General features: G+C 40.0%; 1 protein-coding gene and 1 non-coding gene across 2 annotated transcripts; one reads left to right on the forward strand and one right to left on the reverse strand.

Moving 5' to 3' along the window:
- Positions 1–8,376: 8,376 nt before the first annotated feature.
- On the forward strand, positions 8,377–8,448 carry trnag-ucc. The gene has a single exon. It is a non-coding gene; the product is annotated as a tRNA-Gly (tRNA).
- Positions 8,449–11,464: 3,016 nt separating this feature from the next.
- zgc:92591 (uncharacterized protein LOC436997 homolog) lies at positions 11,465–11,953 on the reverse strand. Its single transcript, XM_036518760.1, has 2 exons — positions 11,837–11,953; positions 11,465–11,701 (listed from the first exon to the last, which is right to left on the reverse strand). The coding sequence occupies exons 1-2, from the start codon at positions 11,951–11,953 to the stop codon at positions 11,465–11,467; spliced, it is 354 nt and encodes a 117-aa protein (XP_036374653.1).
- Positions 11,954–14,185: the final 2,232 nt, after the last annotated feature.

Below are 14,185 nucleotides of genomic sequence, written 5' to 3' on the forward strand. Positions count from 1 at the left end.
ACCTCCTCTCTACTTTGATGTCTTCCAAATGGCCCGGGTGTCATCAGCAAAACATGTAGGCACTTTCCCGCCTCATTGACTCCCAAATGTATTTTAAATATCATTCCTGGTAACGCAATTATTTAAAACGCTGAACTAAACACTTACTAATGGGGAAAAAAGACAGAGACTTCGATAAATTCATTTCTCAAATGGTGGGCATTCAATTTTCGGAGGAGCGGAGAGTTCCTCCACAACACAGGAAAAAAAAAACACCCTGCCAGCCGCAGCACCCTCCTGCCCGCACGACTCCCTCCAGACATCTAACGTCCTTTATTTCCTCTTCTAGCATAAGACCAGCTGTTTCAAAGGGGACACAAACTCTGCCATTTGCGGCGCAACCTAGACAACAGAGAAACAACGTTATCAACTGGACACTTAGAACGGCTAATGAGTCTGCCGTTACTTATCAGTGCAATTAGGCAATTAGTTCCTGCTGATTATGCTCCTCTTAATTCTGATTTCTGAGTTCGGTAGCAGGAGGCGGTAATCAGAGGGAAAATGAATGAAACCCACCTTCTTTGTGACTAGAGGCTAATTAAATAATACTGAAATAAGCTAACAACAATATTAACGCACCAACAGGGTCGTACATAGCAGCTAAATGAAAGCTGGAAGATGTTCAAATGTAACTGAAGTAATGACAGTCTTTTATAAGCATGTTAATATGGTAATTCTCAGACAGCTTTTTTTCCTAACATGAAGAATGAAATAGTGCAATATGGTGTGGCAAACTTTGCCTGTTGACTAAAATAAAAATTACAGGGTTTGAATGTTTGTGCATTTATGTCAAACACTAAAACAAACATCAGCAAATATTTGTGCACTATAGTGTTGGCCTGTGCATCCAGTACTATTTCAGTCATTTGTAATTATGTACCAGATTGCTTTACTTCTGTCCGACATAAACACTGATACAATTACAAAACAGACATGCACTTTTGTGTACAGTGGAATTGTTGTTAGTTTCAGAAAGAAGAAGAAATTACACTTGAGTTCCTCTTCCAGATCAGAAGTCAGTATAAACTGAACCAATTCTATTCTTTCAACTTAGATTCCAGTTCTATAGTTTTCAATTCTATGTATGTACTGGCGGTTTAAGTCACCAGATATGGGACAGTCAATAATATTTTGCAACTGTGAAATAAAATAGGTAGTAGCAAAATACAATACATGTGTTAACCTACTAAAGAAAATCCTGCTTTGTGGAAACCAGTTCAAACACAAATTGTATACAGAATTAAGTACTTTCAAACACAAATTCCATCCTGGTTCTTGAACAATTTTGGGTAGGTGGATTTTAATATTACATTATATTATTGGCATTTAGCAGACACACTTACCCAGAGCAACTTGCATCAGTTACATTGTTATCCATTTATTCAGCTGGATATTTACTGTGCTAGTTTGGGGTTAAGTGCCTTGCCCAAAGGTACAGTAGCAGTTCCCCTGTGGGGAATCAAACTGGCAACCTTTTGGGCACAAGTCCTGCTCCCTAACCACTATGCTACACTGCCACCCCAGTAATATCATGACTACACCCCAAGTTTCATAACATATACCAGCATACAGGCATGTCTGGTGTATCACAAATTTATGCTCATATTACTGAATCTTTTTACTAGATGTAGCTCTCACTATTTCTTAAATTTCTGATTTTGCCATCTTTATCCTGAAATTTTTATATTTCATGGTAATATTTCAATCCTTCAAAGTCAATCAGTTTCCAATGTTGGCAAATTTTACTCCCACCCCCAATTTACTATATAACTGCCATTGCCAATCAGAGTAGACCACCAGCCCTAGTGCAGAATGGTTGCCTAAGTAAGCTTTCTCTGATTCAGACGACATAGAAATCTTAATTTAAGGGACTGTTCAGAGGTAGAGCCTCTTATTCATCTTTATTTATAACGAAAGCTTCATAGGAAAGCAATGCAAGATCACAGCTGATGGTACTCCTGTACATCCTTATGTAAGCATCAATCATGTGACAACATCACATATGGGATGATATGCAACGTGGCTGGTCTAAGCGAATGAATAAATGTTTTAAAAGGCCTGCCGTACTGGCCTGAAAAAGCAGGGGCACTGGTAAACAAGGATGATGATGAAAGGATGCATTTGAAAGGCTTCTTCTCGGTGAGGTATGGACCAGGATCGTCTCCTCCATGCCACTGGCTGGCCTCATGCCACTCTGCACATGCAGGTAGGGCTCAAGGCCTTGTAATGGACCATCCTACACTATCCATGTGACACCTCCATTCCATCCACTGAAAGTTGGACGATACGGACAGTGCTCTGAGTGGTGATGTGCGATGTGTTGAAGAGGCTTTCAAACTAACTGTGATGCTGTGACACAGAGTTTCACAGGGCCGCTGCTCTTTTCTGAGTTTGAAATTAAGGAAAGTGCATTGTAGCTGACCAAAACTTGAAAAACGAACACCCTCTTCTCATCTACATATCTGTACAATCACTGCAATTTGATTTATATTTAGTGAGAAACGAAAGGAGAATTTTTACTGCCCCTCGTGTGTATTCCAGTGCTTTCGATCACAATTACAGTAACCTATTCTATTACAACATTTAAGCAGCAAATGGTGAGGAAATGCATTGAAAGAGGGACCTTGTGAAACATAAAGTGGCTGTTGCGCAGGGGCTGATTAGCCCAGATCAAGGAGTAAATCACATTGCTGGAAAAGGTCATTGACCAAATGCGCGATTTAGCCTTAGATCACAGCTAATCAGCGCCCATGAAATACCTCCATAATAGATTGTACCAGGCTCATTCACAGCATTTTTACCTTAATAGTGTGCCCCGATACAAAAGAAAGTTTAAACCAGTTACTTCGCTTGCCTGTGTAGCCAGACCCGGGGTTTGCCTCTGTGGCTCCTGGGTCCTGCTTTTTGTGTTGCTCTTCCCATCAAAGTCTTCAAAGAAGATCTGGTGCTGAGAGTCATGCATATCAATCCCTCCGCCCTCAACTCCTCACCCATGCAAAAATTCAGATGGGTGACAGAGGCGAGGAGATCCTGGACCCTGAACTGTGTGGTTAATGGAGGCCCTGTAACATTCTTTGCGGATATGATTACTTTTTTTTCCTACCTTAAAGCCCTAAACCCGCCGCCCGTAATGTATTGCGTCTGTCATTACGGATTCCAATTGTCTCCTAACGCACTGATCGCCGCGCAAATAGCCCCCCGCTTCATTATGACAATTGAGAGGTTCATATTTCAACCTAATAGCTTTCTATAACTTTAACTATCTATCACAACCTCATTTCATTGCGAGTGCCGTTAATACGCGCTTCCCCGCCAAGTGGAACATTCTCTAATGATGCACTCTCACACCAAAACAACGCGATCCCTGTCTCGGCATCAGTCACTAATGTATCCATCCATAATGTGTTTATAACACTCCTTCAAAAGGAGACAACGATGACTACCATCCGGGAGGGGAGATGGAGGAGCGCCACGGCAACGCAAAAAATGTCGGAGATAATTTTTAAAACACCACCATTAATGATTCTATCATACCCCTGGTAATATATCCGTAGACATTGCGTCATTAGCAAAATATCAGAAGATTTAAAGGAAATATCATTAACATGGTGGGGGGGGGGGTAGACTATGAGACACCACATTAACAAGGGATGTTTGACTTTCTGGTCTGATGACAAATAAAGGGATTCAAAGTAAATAAATAATAAAATATAATAAGGAGAAAAAAAAAAACATTACGCTAATTAGAAGATTTGCAATCAGTTCCTTTTGGTTATCTTTACTTGTGCTGCATTTATTGCCACTGCTCCTTAGTACGATTATTCAGTAATCAAAGACCATTCAAAGAAAGCACATTGTGTGATTAAATTAGCACAAAATCTATACAGAATTTAATCAAAAGATTATATCATGCGACACGAATCTTATTATTCAGACAGTTAAATACTAGAGGGTCATAACATTTTATTCCGGATCTTTCCAGGAGATAACAGGCATAGGTTGGTTTTGATCTCCTGTTATGGGCAAGCATATCATATATTCATATTAACAAGAACCAAGAACTATAAAATGACCATAGGTGGGAATGTAATTGACCATCAAATAAAAGAGACATTTTATCTGCTTATTCACTTTGTTGGTATTGTTGCATAGACGACTAGGATGGAAGGTCCTGCCTGAACACATTTTGTTTCAATGGCTGTGCTGACCACACAAAGCAGAGTGGATTATATAAATGTTGTCACTGTGCCATTCTTTGCTGGGCTGTCTGGACTGTCAGTGCAGCTGCTGGGATCCTTAGGGTTTGGCAGTGGTGACACAGCCAGGAATAAAACTCATGACCCTCCAGAGCATCGGCCTCAAGTCCACTCAGGTCTACTACAAACCAAGGATGCCTCAAACGTGGATACTAGCCAAGGAGCAAATGCCAACCACTGGGTGAATTGTTGCAAATCATCAGAGAGATGTAGGCCACACTCTGAATACTCTACACATGTCCACACATATATACTACTGCATACAGAAATATATACAATTTTGATAGCATTTCATTGTTATTCTATTGCTATGGTATTCTCCATTCATGTGGGAAATATATATATAAGCTTAGTTCAGTAAAAGTGTTTTTTTTTTTTTTTTTATCAAAAACAGGGTTTATCAAGCACATGCTCTTAAAGCATAAGCTCCATGGGCTGAGCTCTCCCTTCCTCTGACAAACCTCTTTGACATCACAATGCTACACTGAAAAATCAGGACTTTCATTTCAAGAATTATGAACCCTAAATGCACTGCTTTGATCCAGATGGCATTTAATCAAACTGCATGTCTGTTCTGAATGGATTAACCAAATAAATTTTAGATAATCCATAATGTTATACAAGTAAAAAAATCTTGATCAAATCCAGTTTTTTAAAGTTAAGGACAAAGTGTTTTGTGCTTAGTTTGACCTCTGCCCTAAAGAGAATTTTGCCATTTTGGAAAACCAGCATGTTTACCTTTGAACGTTTCCCCTAAAACACTAAATTCAGGTGCTGAAGCCAGGTGCTGCACTGACCTTGGTGGGATCTCTTAACCTTATAAATGCACCTGATCTAATGATCTAAAGTTTTTCTCTGTTCACTCAACATGAATGGTGGAAAATGTGGTTGTCCTGGGCCCTCCTCTACCTTGCCAACATCTCACTGGACCTCCCTCTCAAGACCTGAACCTGCACTAGGCCTTGTAGCTCCCTCTGGGACCATTTTAACTGTGTTTTTTCCTGCTAGCAGTGTTCCCTGGGAGTGGTATTATAGGGTATTTTGCAGGAGTTGCACCCTTACCAATTTGTCCAGTGACCATTATTTGAAAATGACACTTTTTTTCCTCTTTGACCACTCATGCAATTGACCACAGCTCAGGAGGGTGCCGATTTCCTTCAGAAGACCCCGGAAACAGCCACAGCCACAAGTACGGAGATGCTCCAGGAAGTGCAATCCCTCATAATCCTTTGCACTGACTGCAAGTATGAGTGAGATTGTTACAGGGACGCAGTCCATTTGAAGACTAAAAGCAGTGCACAGAAGTGTGGAAATAGCCTTGTTCATACACTGCAAATAGAATAGCCAGGCAGTTGAGGGTCGGTGCTTTGGTGTCCTTTGTGAAGGAATCTGAATGAGCACTTGCACCTTATTATTTCTAACTGATTGCTTTCCAACGTGAGGCAGCTGGACTGCAGCAGCTTGGTGGTTGGCTGAGATGTGTGTGAGTCATCTGTACAGAACCCTATGTCTACTGTGGCCCCTTAAACGATATTTCTAAAAGGATAGGGCACCAAGCCAGGCAACTGGATTCCAACAGGTCTTGCCTGCTTATTTTTTGGAATCCAATCCAGTCAAATTACTCATCACAGTAACTAGGTTCCTAATCTCTGTCACATAGTTTGCCTTTGGAGACACCCTAGCACTTTCCTAGGACATGTGTGGGAGTGATTTAGGACACTGCAAATGTGTGATGTTTATCAGTCCATAAATAGTTCATACTCATTTGAACTGCTGGGGATTTTATTGGAAACTTTAATATGATACAGAAGACAATTTTTGTCATGGTTCCTGGACTGATGTTTACTTCTGAGTCCAAACCCTGACTTTTAACAAGCCTATGCACCATATTGTCCTTCAATGCAGTTTCATCCAGTTTCAAAAGAGCAACTTCTGTGACAATTCTTTTTGCTGCTCATCAAATGAAATTACACTTTTATACTAGATTATGTAAGGTCAGTAATGTTTTATTTTGCAATCTATGTTATGAAAAAATACATACCCTGGAAATAACTTCCAGGAATACGTCTGTTACAAGAACTGGGTACATTCACAGTTTGGGAAAGAGCGTGAGGAGAGCATATGAAAGGCTTAAAGTCTTAAAGCTCAGTCTGCTGTTTACTCTGATTCTGCCCAGAGGCCTGATTCAGATACGGCAGAGGGAATGTCACCCTGGGAGAGGGGTGGATGCTGAATGCCTGCATCCCTGTTTCTCAAACATATGCTTGAATCTAAAACAGAAAGCAACTCCTCTTTTATCGGAGATCATATGTGAGAAAATTTCAAGATTATATATAAGAACTATATCACAGAGAACAGCACAGATTTAAATTTGTCTTCAAAAAGCATGTCTGGTATATATTGGTGAACAGGAAATTCAGTTTTCTGAGCCTGTCTTGACTGGCAGGTCACAGGAATATTTAGCCTCTCTCAACTAAATCTGGACATATCTTGATCAAAACGTGGTTAGGTTGTGCCTACTTTATTTTGATTTAGTACAAGATATAAAGCAAACAACATAATAGCATAGAATAGACTGTCCTGGAGGGAAATAAGTCACATAATAATGACTAAGGACAATTGAAAAATTAATATAAAAAAAATAATAAAAAATTTAAAAATAATAACAGGAAAAAAAAGATTCCCATGCATTTTTATATATTCAGTTTTGTCTCATTTATCAAAAAATACATAGCCATAATGACCAACTAAAACTGAAGATGTTATTTTCAAAACAGGTCATCTGAGGTCTCCACAGCCCATAGATGTTTAAGTGTCTGACCATCTGCCCTCTTAACATGCACTCATGTCAGGGTTGTTTACACGTTTTATTAATGTGCTTGGGAAGCACTAAACTGAACCAGAAGTTCCTATCTTTAAGTCCAGAGGTTTTGAGTAAAGTACAATCGCTACTGCAAAGGTATATATTTTTTTCTAATTGAATCAACTAAGCAAATAAATAATGGTGTGTATCTTTTTGGATGTTAACAAATGCAGGTATGTAGTTGTACACATAATTCATATAATGTTGATGCTTGCAGGTTGGTGGGCGTAAATCATTCATTGGTCAGGGTAGCAACTTGAAAAATCTAAATATAAATCAATAACCACAACATAAATTACATATTTTGACAATCATCTTGCCTTAAGGTCTGAAGATGAATACGCCTTGCTTAAGCAGTATATGTCCAGCTCTATCCTCCTAAATATAGCCATGTTAAATACTACCATTATCCAACTTTAGTTGTGTACGTAATATAAAAAGGAATAGCCACTGTCATGAAACAACTTGTACAAGGCTACCACCTAGTGGTATGTTTTCAACAGCACAGCTGAGACTACATTTCATAACCTTTAAATTCTTGGAACTGTTTTTGAAAACTGATTCTCCTTTCAATGTTTATTGCGCTGTCAGATACCAAGCTGCTGCCAGAGAATTTTGCCAGGCAGTATGTCAGGCATTCACAAAACATTCAGCTGTATGCGGAAACTGCCTGTAATACGTATAACATACAATGCCAATCGGAGGTTTGGACAGACCTGATTGATGCTATGGGAAACATGCATTCAAAGACAATCCGATTTAAGACTTATGCTTAAATGCTTGAAATTTGTTTCATAGACTGTAGCGAAGGGCTAGAGCAGTCACCCCACCTGGCCTCGAACCCAGGTTTGTAAGGTAGCCTGGCTCTTTGGCGTTGCAGTCAACGCTGCAGTTTGGTACCCCATAGATCCAGGTGTGAGGCTGGGTGGGGTGACTGCTCTTGCCCTTTGCTACATGGACAAATATGCTTATGTATGAATTTCTTTTTAAAAAAATCAATTTCAAAGAATATTTTTTGGCTATTTTGAAGAATCTAAAATAAACGATTTTACTAAGATAAGTTTTGATTTGTTTATAACACTTCTTTTGTCACTGCATAATTCTATTTGTGTTATTTCATAGTTTGATGTCTTTACTATTATTTTACAATGTGGAAAATAGTAAAAATAAAGAAAAGTGTGTACAAAATTTTGACTGGTACTGTATATCCTGTTGTCTGCGATGGTGGTATAGTGGTAAGCATAGCTGCCTTCCAAGCAGTTGACCCGGGTTCGATTCCCGGCCATCGCAAGAACATTTTGGGTGGCAGTATAGCATAGTGGTTAAGGACCAGGAGTTGTAACTGAAAGGTTGTTGGTTCAATTCCCCACAGGGGCACTGCTGCTGTACCCTTGGGCAAGGTACTTAACCTGCAATTGCCTCCAAATATCTAGCTGTATAAATGGATACCATTGTAAAAATCTGTAAATGATGTAAGCTGCTTTGCATCTGCTAAATGCTCATTTTTATCAACACTACCATCGTTAGGCTTCAGCGTTTTAAAATGCTGAGCCACAGTGAGAGATCTGAAAGGATTTCATGTGTTGAGCTGGAGAGGGAACTCTAGAGGGATTTAATGTGTTGAACTCTGGTAAGAGAGATCTAGAGAGATTTAATATGCTGGGTCTGAGAGAGTGAGATTGAGAGGGGTTTAATGTGTTGGGTGTGAGACAGAAACACAGATAGAGATAGGGATATTTATTGTGTTAAACTGTGGTGAGAGAGCTCTAGAAGGATTTATTGTTAAGCCCTGGTGAGAGATCAGGAGGGATCATCAGGAGGAGTCATAATACTGCTAGGATCCAATCTAACATCAGAGAGAAACAAAAACCATGCTCCCTTAAAGCGAAAGCTGCTGTTCTCCAGCTCTTTAAACCACAGACCCTCTCAGAAGCTGCAACCACAAAACTGACTGAACTCTTCCTGTAAACAGATAGCTCACCAGCTCTGATCACCTATTTAACTGTGTAGCATAATTAGTGAATGTACCAAATAACCACGGTGCTTTTAAGATGATGTAGTTTGAATAAAGTAACGCAATGCCCTGCAAGTCACCCTACACAAAGATTCTCCCTGTTATCAGTGATAAAGAGTATGGAAGATATGGATATGTTCTGTTGGTTCAAACATGATTTTAATTGGCTGGAATGGGTGATTAAGTGCTTAGGATGTTGAAAACCTGGTGCTGCAGCCTCTGAGGACCATTTTGAAGTATAGATACAACTTCCACACCATCCTCTGTGTCCGATCTCTCTTTTAGACTTTAAATGTCTGGCCATAATGAACCTCTAAGATAAGTAGAGATTGATGATCATCTTGGATGTGATGTACTATATCAAATGAGATTTCCACATACAGTATTTGAAGTGGAGGCTTGATCAGTGCCAGAGAGCTGCTGCAAGTTATGGTCACTGATTCTCAGTCTTGTCCTAGTGCAGTGTTGTCATAGAATGTTGTTTAGTTTAGTTTTTTGGCAAGCTTTACAGGTACGCTGCAGTGACATACTTTAATTTCTGTGACTGACCTCTAGTGGAAGCATCTGATACAGATATTTGCCAATGAGTGATTAAGACCTAGAGAGAATGACAACTGAACCCCCTTAACTTGTGCCAAAATATAGCTGTGGCCAATTACCATCAGCATACGCACTGAGGCATTGAAGATTGCCTTTGATAGAGCTGCCATTCTGCAAATTGTCATGCAAAATCCTGCCTGTCAGCTCGAGGCATCAAAGCATCTACTGGGGACAAAAAAGAAACTGAGCTGCTTATGCCCAGAGTCAAACGTGAACAAGCCAACTGACCAATGAATATGCAAAAGTTCAGTGCTCAGAACAGAGGTTATGCATGTGATGTCACAGTAGGCGGAGTCACTGCAAGTTACACCCACTGAGTGGCAGAAAGACTTACTGAGTGGCAGCATTAGTGTTCAGCTTGAATGCCGTGAAAACACAAAAAACACATCTAAACTGGGAAAGAGCTGTTGTGCAATTGACTTTACAAATAGATTCAATAAGAAATCGGAGCTATCTTTTTACAGACTTCCGAAAGCTAAAGAAAAGAGACGCAAAAGGATCGCTGCAATTCACAGAATGAGAATTTTGTGAGGCAAGGAATCAGTCACAAAAAAAAGATGGGTTGCTGGCACATGTTGGATTGAAATGGTCAGTCAGGCTCTATTCAGGGTGCGTGACATGAGACCACACTTACTCTGGGTACATTTGTGAGCCGATATTACAGCATCCACCAACTGGGAAAAGGAAGGAAGTTCCTCATTGAAAGACCTTTAAAACTGCTTTTTTACTGTGTATTTTTCTCCATGCTTTGATTTGGATCTACGCTTACATGCTATGCACTTATGTCAGCAAACTGCTGAATCACCATCTGTCACCCCAGCCAACGAAACATCGCTTATACACAGTCCTTTCTGTGCTCAGTCTGTGCTGCCCGTCCACAGAAAAAGGACAGACAGAATCTGCAGTTACCCTGGTTCACTTCAGCTGCCACACAGCCTGTATCTACTGCTCTGCTCTGGGCTTCTGTGAGAGAACAGTGAGTGTGTGATATCAGGTTTCAGCACAAAAGGACATCTGCAGCCGGCTACAGTCACTGTTCTATCAACATCTAACCATAGGATGTTAATTACAGCTGCACACTTTTCTAAGCTAGTATTTTGTTCAGCCTGGTGGAAGAAGACTGCAACATGGAGAGTACATGATACATGTTGGATGAAGTGCACTGTTGGAGCAGGGGCACTGGAAGTCAGGGGCAGGGGGAAAAAGGTCAACATAACTTACTTTGAGAGTGTAAAATGAAAATGCAATACATACTGAATTTAATGTCTCTAGCTGGATAGCACTGTGGGTATCTTTTTGGATGGCCTCCCATGTTAATGTATGGATCAATTACTGGTCCTCAGTTTCAAGCAACTGTATACATACACACACACAGTATGTGTGTGTTATTAGTATGGGAAGACATACTTGTAATGAGGTCCCATGTAATCCCAGGTAATGAGCATGTTTTCTGTTTAAATGAATCCAATCATGCAATCGTGTGCAGGTGTATTTATTGAACAAAATAAACATGGTCAACTTAAATACATCATACACATAAGTAAAGCAGCACACAGTGTCTGCACAGTTTAACTGATCTACTCGCTGTGGATAGTGGGCACACAATCCATGCGCGTATCGGAATCTGCGCATACTTTGTGCAGCCTGACGCCCCCAGAAGCGTGTAGTGTGCCCTGCAGACACTTTTTTGGTTCATTTTGAACTGGTGTACTTTGTGACGGCCTTGGTGCCCTCAGACACGGCGTGCTTTGCGAGCTCTCCCGGCAGTAGCAGACGGACGGCAGTCTGGACCTCACGGCTGGTGATAGTGGATCGCTTGTTGTACTGAGTCAAGCGAGAGGCCTCCGTTGCGATCCGCTCAAACACGTCGTTGACGAAGGAGTTCATAATACTCATTGCTCTGCTTGAGATACCGGTGTCAGGATGGACCTTTTAAAACATAGCATATAGTGAAAATATCGTTTACAAACAAACAATTTCATACAAAAAAAAAATAAAAAATATCTCACAAGTGTCAAAGTCAGCCTGACCCAGAAAGCGTATAGAGACATGACACAGGGATACCTGCTTTAGAACTTTGTAGATGTACACCGCGTAAGTCTCCCTTCTTTTACTTCTTCTTTTCGACGACTTTCTCTCACCGGGTGCTTTTCCTTTCTTTTTTGCAATGTCATTACTCATTTTAGAAGCTGCCAAATGGAGAGAGAGAAAAAACAACAACCGTGCATTGTTATCATAAACGATTATATTGCAGCTGACAGCATTTGAGCCATCTCGTGCGTCATACTCACCGCTTGTAATATTTTCCAGACGATAACAAGTTTGTTTTTAATATTTACGACCGCCATTTCGACATGGCATGGTCCACTTTTCTATTGTTCTTAATTGATTAATTGGGAACACACGTACCATCACTTCATTAGGTAGCAAGTTTGTAGAGCAGGCTTTTCTCTTATTTCGGTAATAAGACAAGCTGGTATCATATTCAGAGATTTCATTCCAATGCTTGGCAGCAGGTGACAGAACTTAAAAGTCAAACTTTCTCAGCATAAGAACATCTGTTTGTTTGTTATCGTTGTTTAGAGGTTTTAGATTTCTAGTTAGTAACCCCCAAATCTTTCCATTCTTCCTTTATTTTCTGTCAGATATGTAGCCTGCATTGGAATTGGTAAACCTCATGGTTGTCTTGTGGTGATGGTATGGTTTACGGCAAATTTCCATTTTAAAAATTAAAATTGCGAAATTATTTATTTATTCCAAACTCATCCCCAAATTCACACGATAATGCTGTGTGTACTGCTTATAGAAAAGTCGGGGCAGCTTATATTAGGAAAACGTAATAACGATTCAAACGTAACACCCACCAGTGTATAAATATAAATTATGTGCATGCGCATAAGATGCATTTACGATATCGTGTTGACTCTGTGTCTGTTGTTTTAGCAGTTGAAAATAACCTGTTAGAAAATTTCCGTACAGCATTTTAACCATCAGCAGACGTTAACCTTTGAAAATGCAACTTTTCTGTTTGTATGTTGACAGCTTTGATCGCCTACGACAGTTTTATTTATAATATGGCTTCTTCGTCTACCGAAATGCGTGCAACGATTGTGTCAGCCGCTGGGTGTCGCTCTTGTATTTGTATACATCCAGGTGAGTCGATTTTAATTATCAATATATGATTGTAATTCTGTGAATGGCCTCCAGTGGTCTTATATAATTCACTCTGTGGTATTAATGCACAAATTAATGCCTCTGGAAGGTTTCTGAATGTCTATTCTTTAACAACATTTTTGAACGTCATTATATTCAGATAAATTTGCAAATCATATCCTCACACAATACAACCTGATCTACAAAGTATATGCAGTATGTTCCGTGAACGCACGTTTATTAATAAAATGCAGTCATGCATATAATAAAAAAGGGTAGACAAGCATTTTGTTTTTTTTGTGTTGGTCTCACTGAATAATGAAATCCAGAATACCTGGAACAGAGGGTCACCTTCATTCATTTAGCCTTATAATTGAACCAATTTTGTAATTATGTGTTTGGATCAAGCAAAAAACAAGCATTCAGGGCTGTCCAGGTCCAGTGTTCTCTAACTGTATGAAATTATAGGAGATTACAGACAGTTGATGCATTTGGTGGATACACATGATTCCGTCCTTACACCTCAGCCCTGTTTAAAATGCCACATTAAATGGAAGGCATAAAATGCTGATGACAAAAATGGAAGGTAGCTCAGCATTTGTCTGAAGAGCTGATTTGTGGAGATGGGTGTTTGGGCACATAGTGTGAGTTTATCTGTAACCTGGGGATTGAAATGTTGGTGACTTTCCAATCTGCTTCCAGTAAAACCTGGAGCAGCTCGAAGTGCTGTGCTTTAGGATTTTTATTTCTGTCCTTGTCTTAACTTTGTCAGATTGTTAGCTGTTTGCTTCCATTAAGACATGCTGAGATTGGGATGCTGTTGGAACATTATGCATAGAATGTGGGAATTATGCTTACAAAAACAACAAAAGAAAATGTAAAACCATTGCACCAGAGTTTTTATATAAATAAGCTGAGCATTACTGAAGATCAAACCTATTTCTCAAGGTCGGACTGCTTGTATATAGTTGCATAGGTCGCTTAATGCACATCATGCTAGCTCTCCCTTATTCTGACAACTTGGGAATAATGGAGTGTGGCTCCGAGCTAAAAAGATACACATTCACCTGGGCTGCGCTCCAACCTCCAACCTCACCCACTATTCCAGCCAGCAAGGGACGGTTTTGCATGAATTTGCTGAACGACTGCTTCAGAGCTAGACAGAGAGGGTGGAGGCGGGTAGCCAAACCAGTTGTCCCCCTGAAAGAACGTCAACAAATTTGGTTACGGATTCAGTTTGGAATGAGAGCTGCAGGATGT

Source organism: Megalops cyprinoides, chromosome 24 (genome assembly GCF_013368585.1).
Source record: "Megalops cyprinoides isolate fMegCyp1 chromosome 24, fMegCyp1.pri, whole genome shotgun sequence".
Lineage (NCBI taxonomy): Eukaryota > Metazoa > Chordata > Actinopteri > Elopiformes > Megalopidae > Megalops > Megalops cyprinoides.

Excerpts from the sequence above, each read along its gene's own strand:
- zgc:92591 (XM_036518760.1), bottom strand. The coding sequence starts at position 11,953 with ATGAGTAATGACATTGCAAAAAAGAAAGGAAAAGCACCCGGTGAGAGA. Across the intron at positions 11,702-11,836 it reads TCTACAAAGTTCTAAAGCAG|GTCCATCCTGACACCGGTAT; the intron begins GTATCCCTGTGT and ends ATGTTTTAAAAG.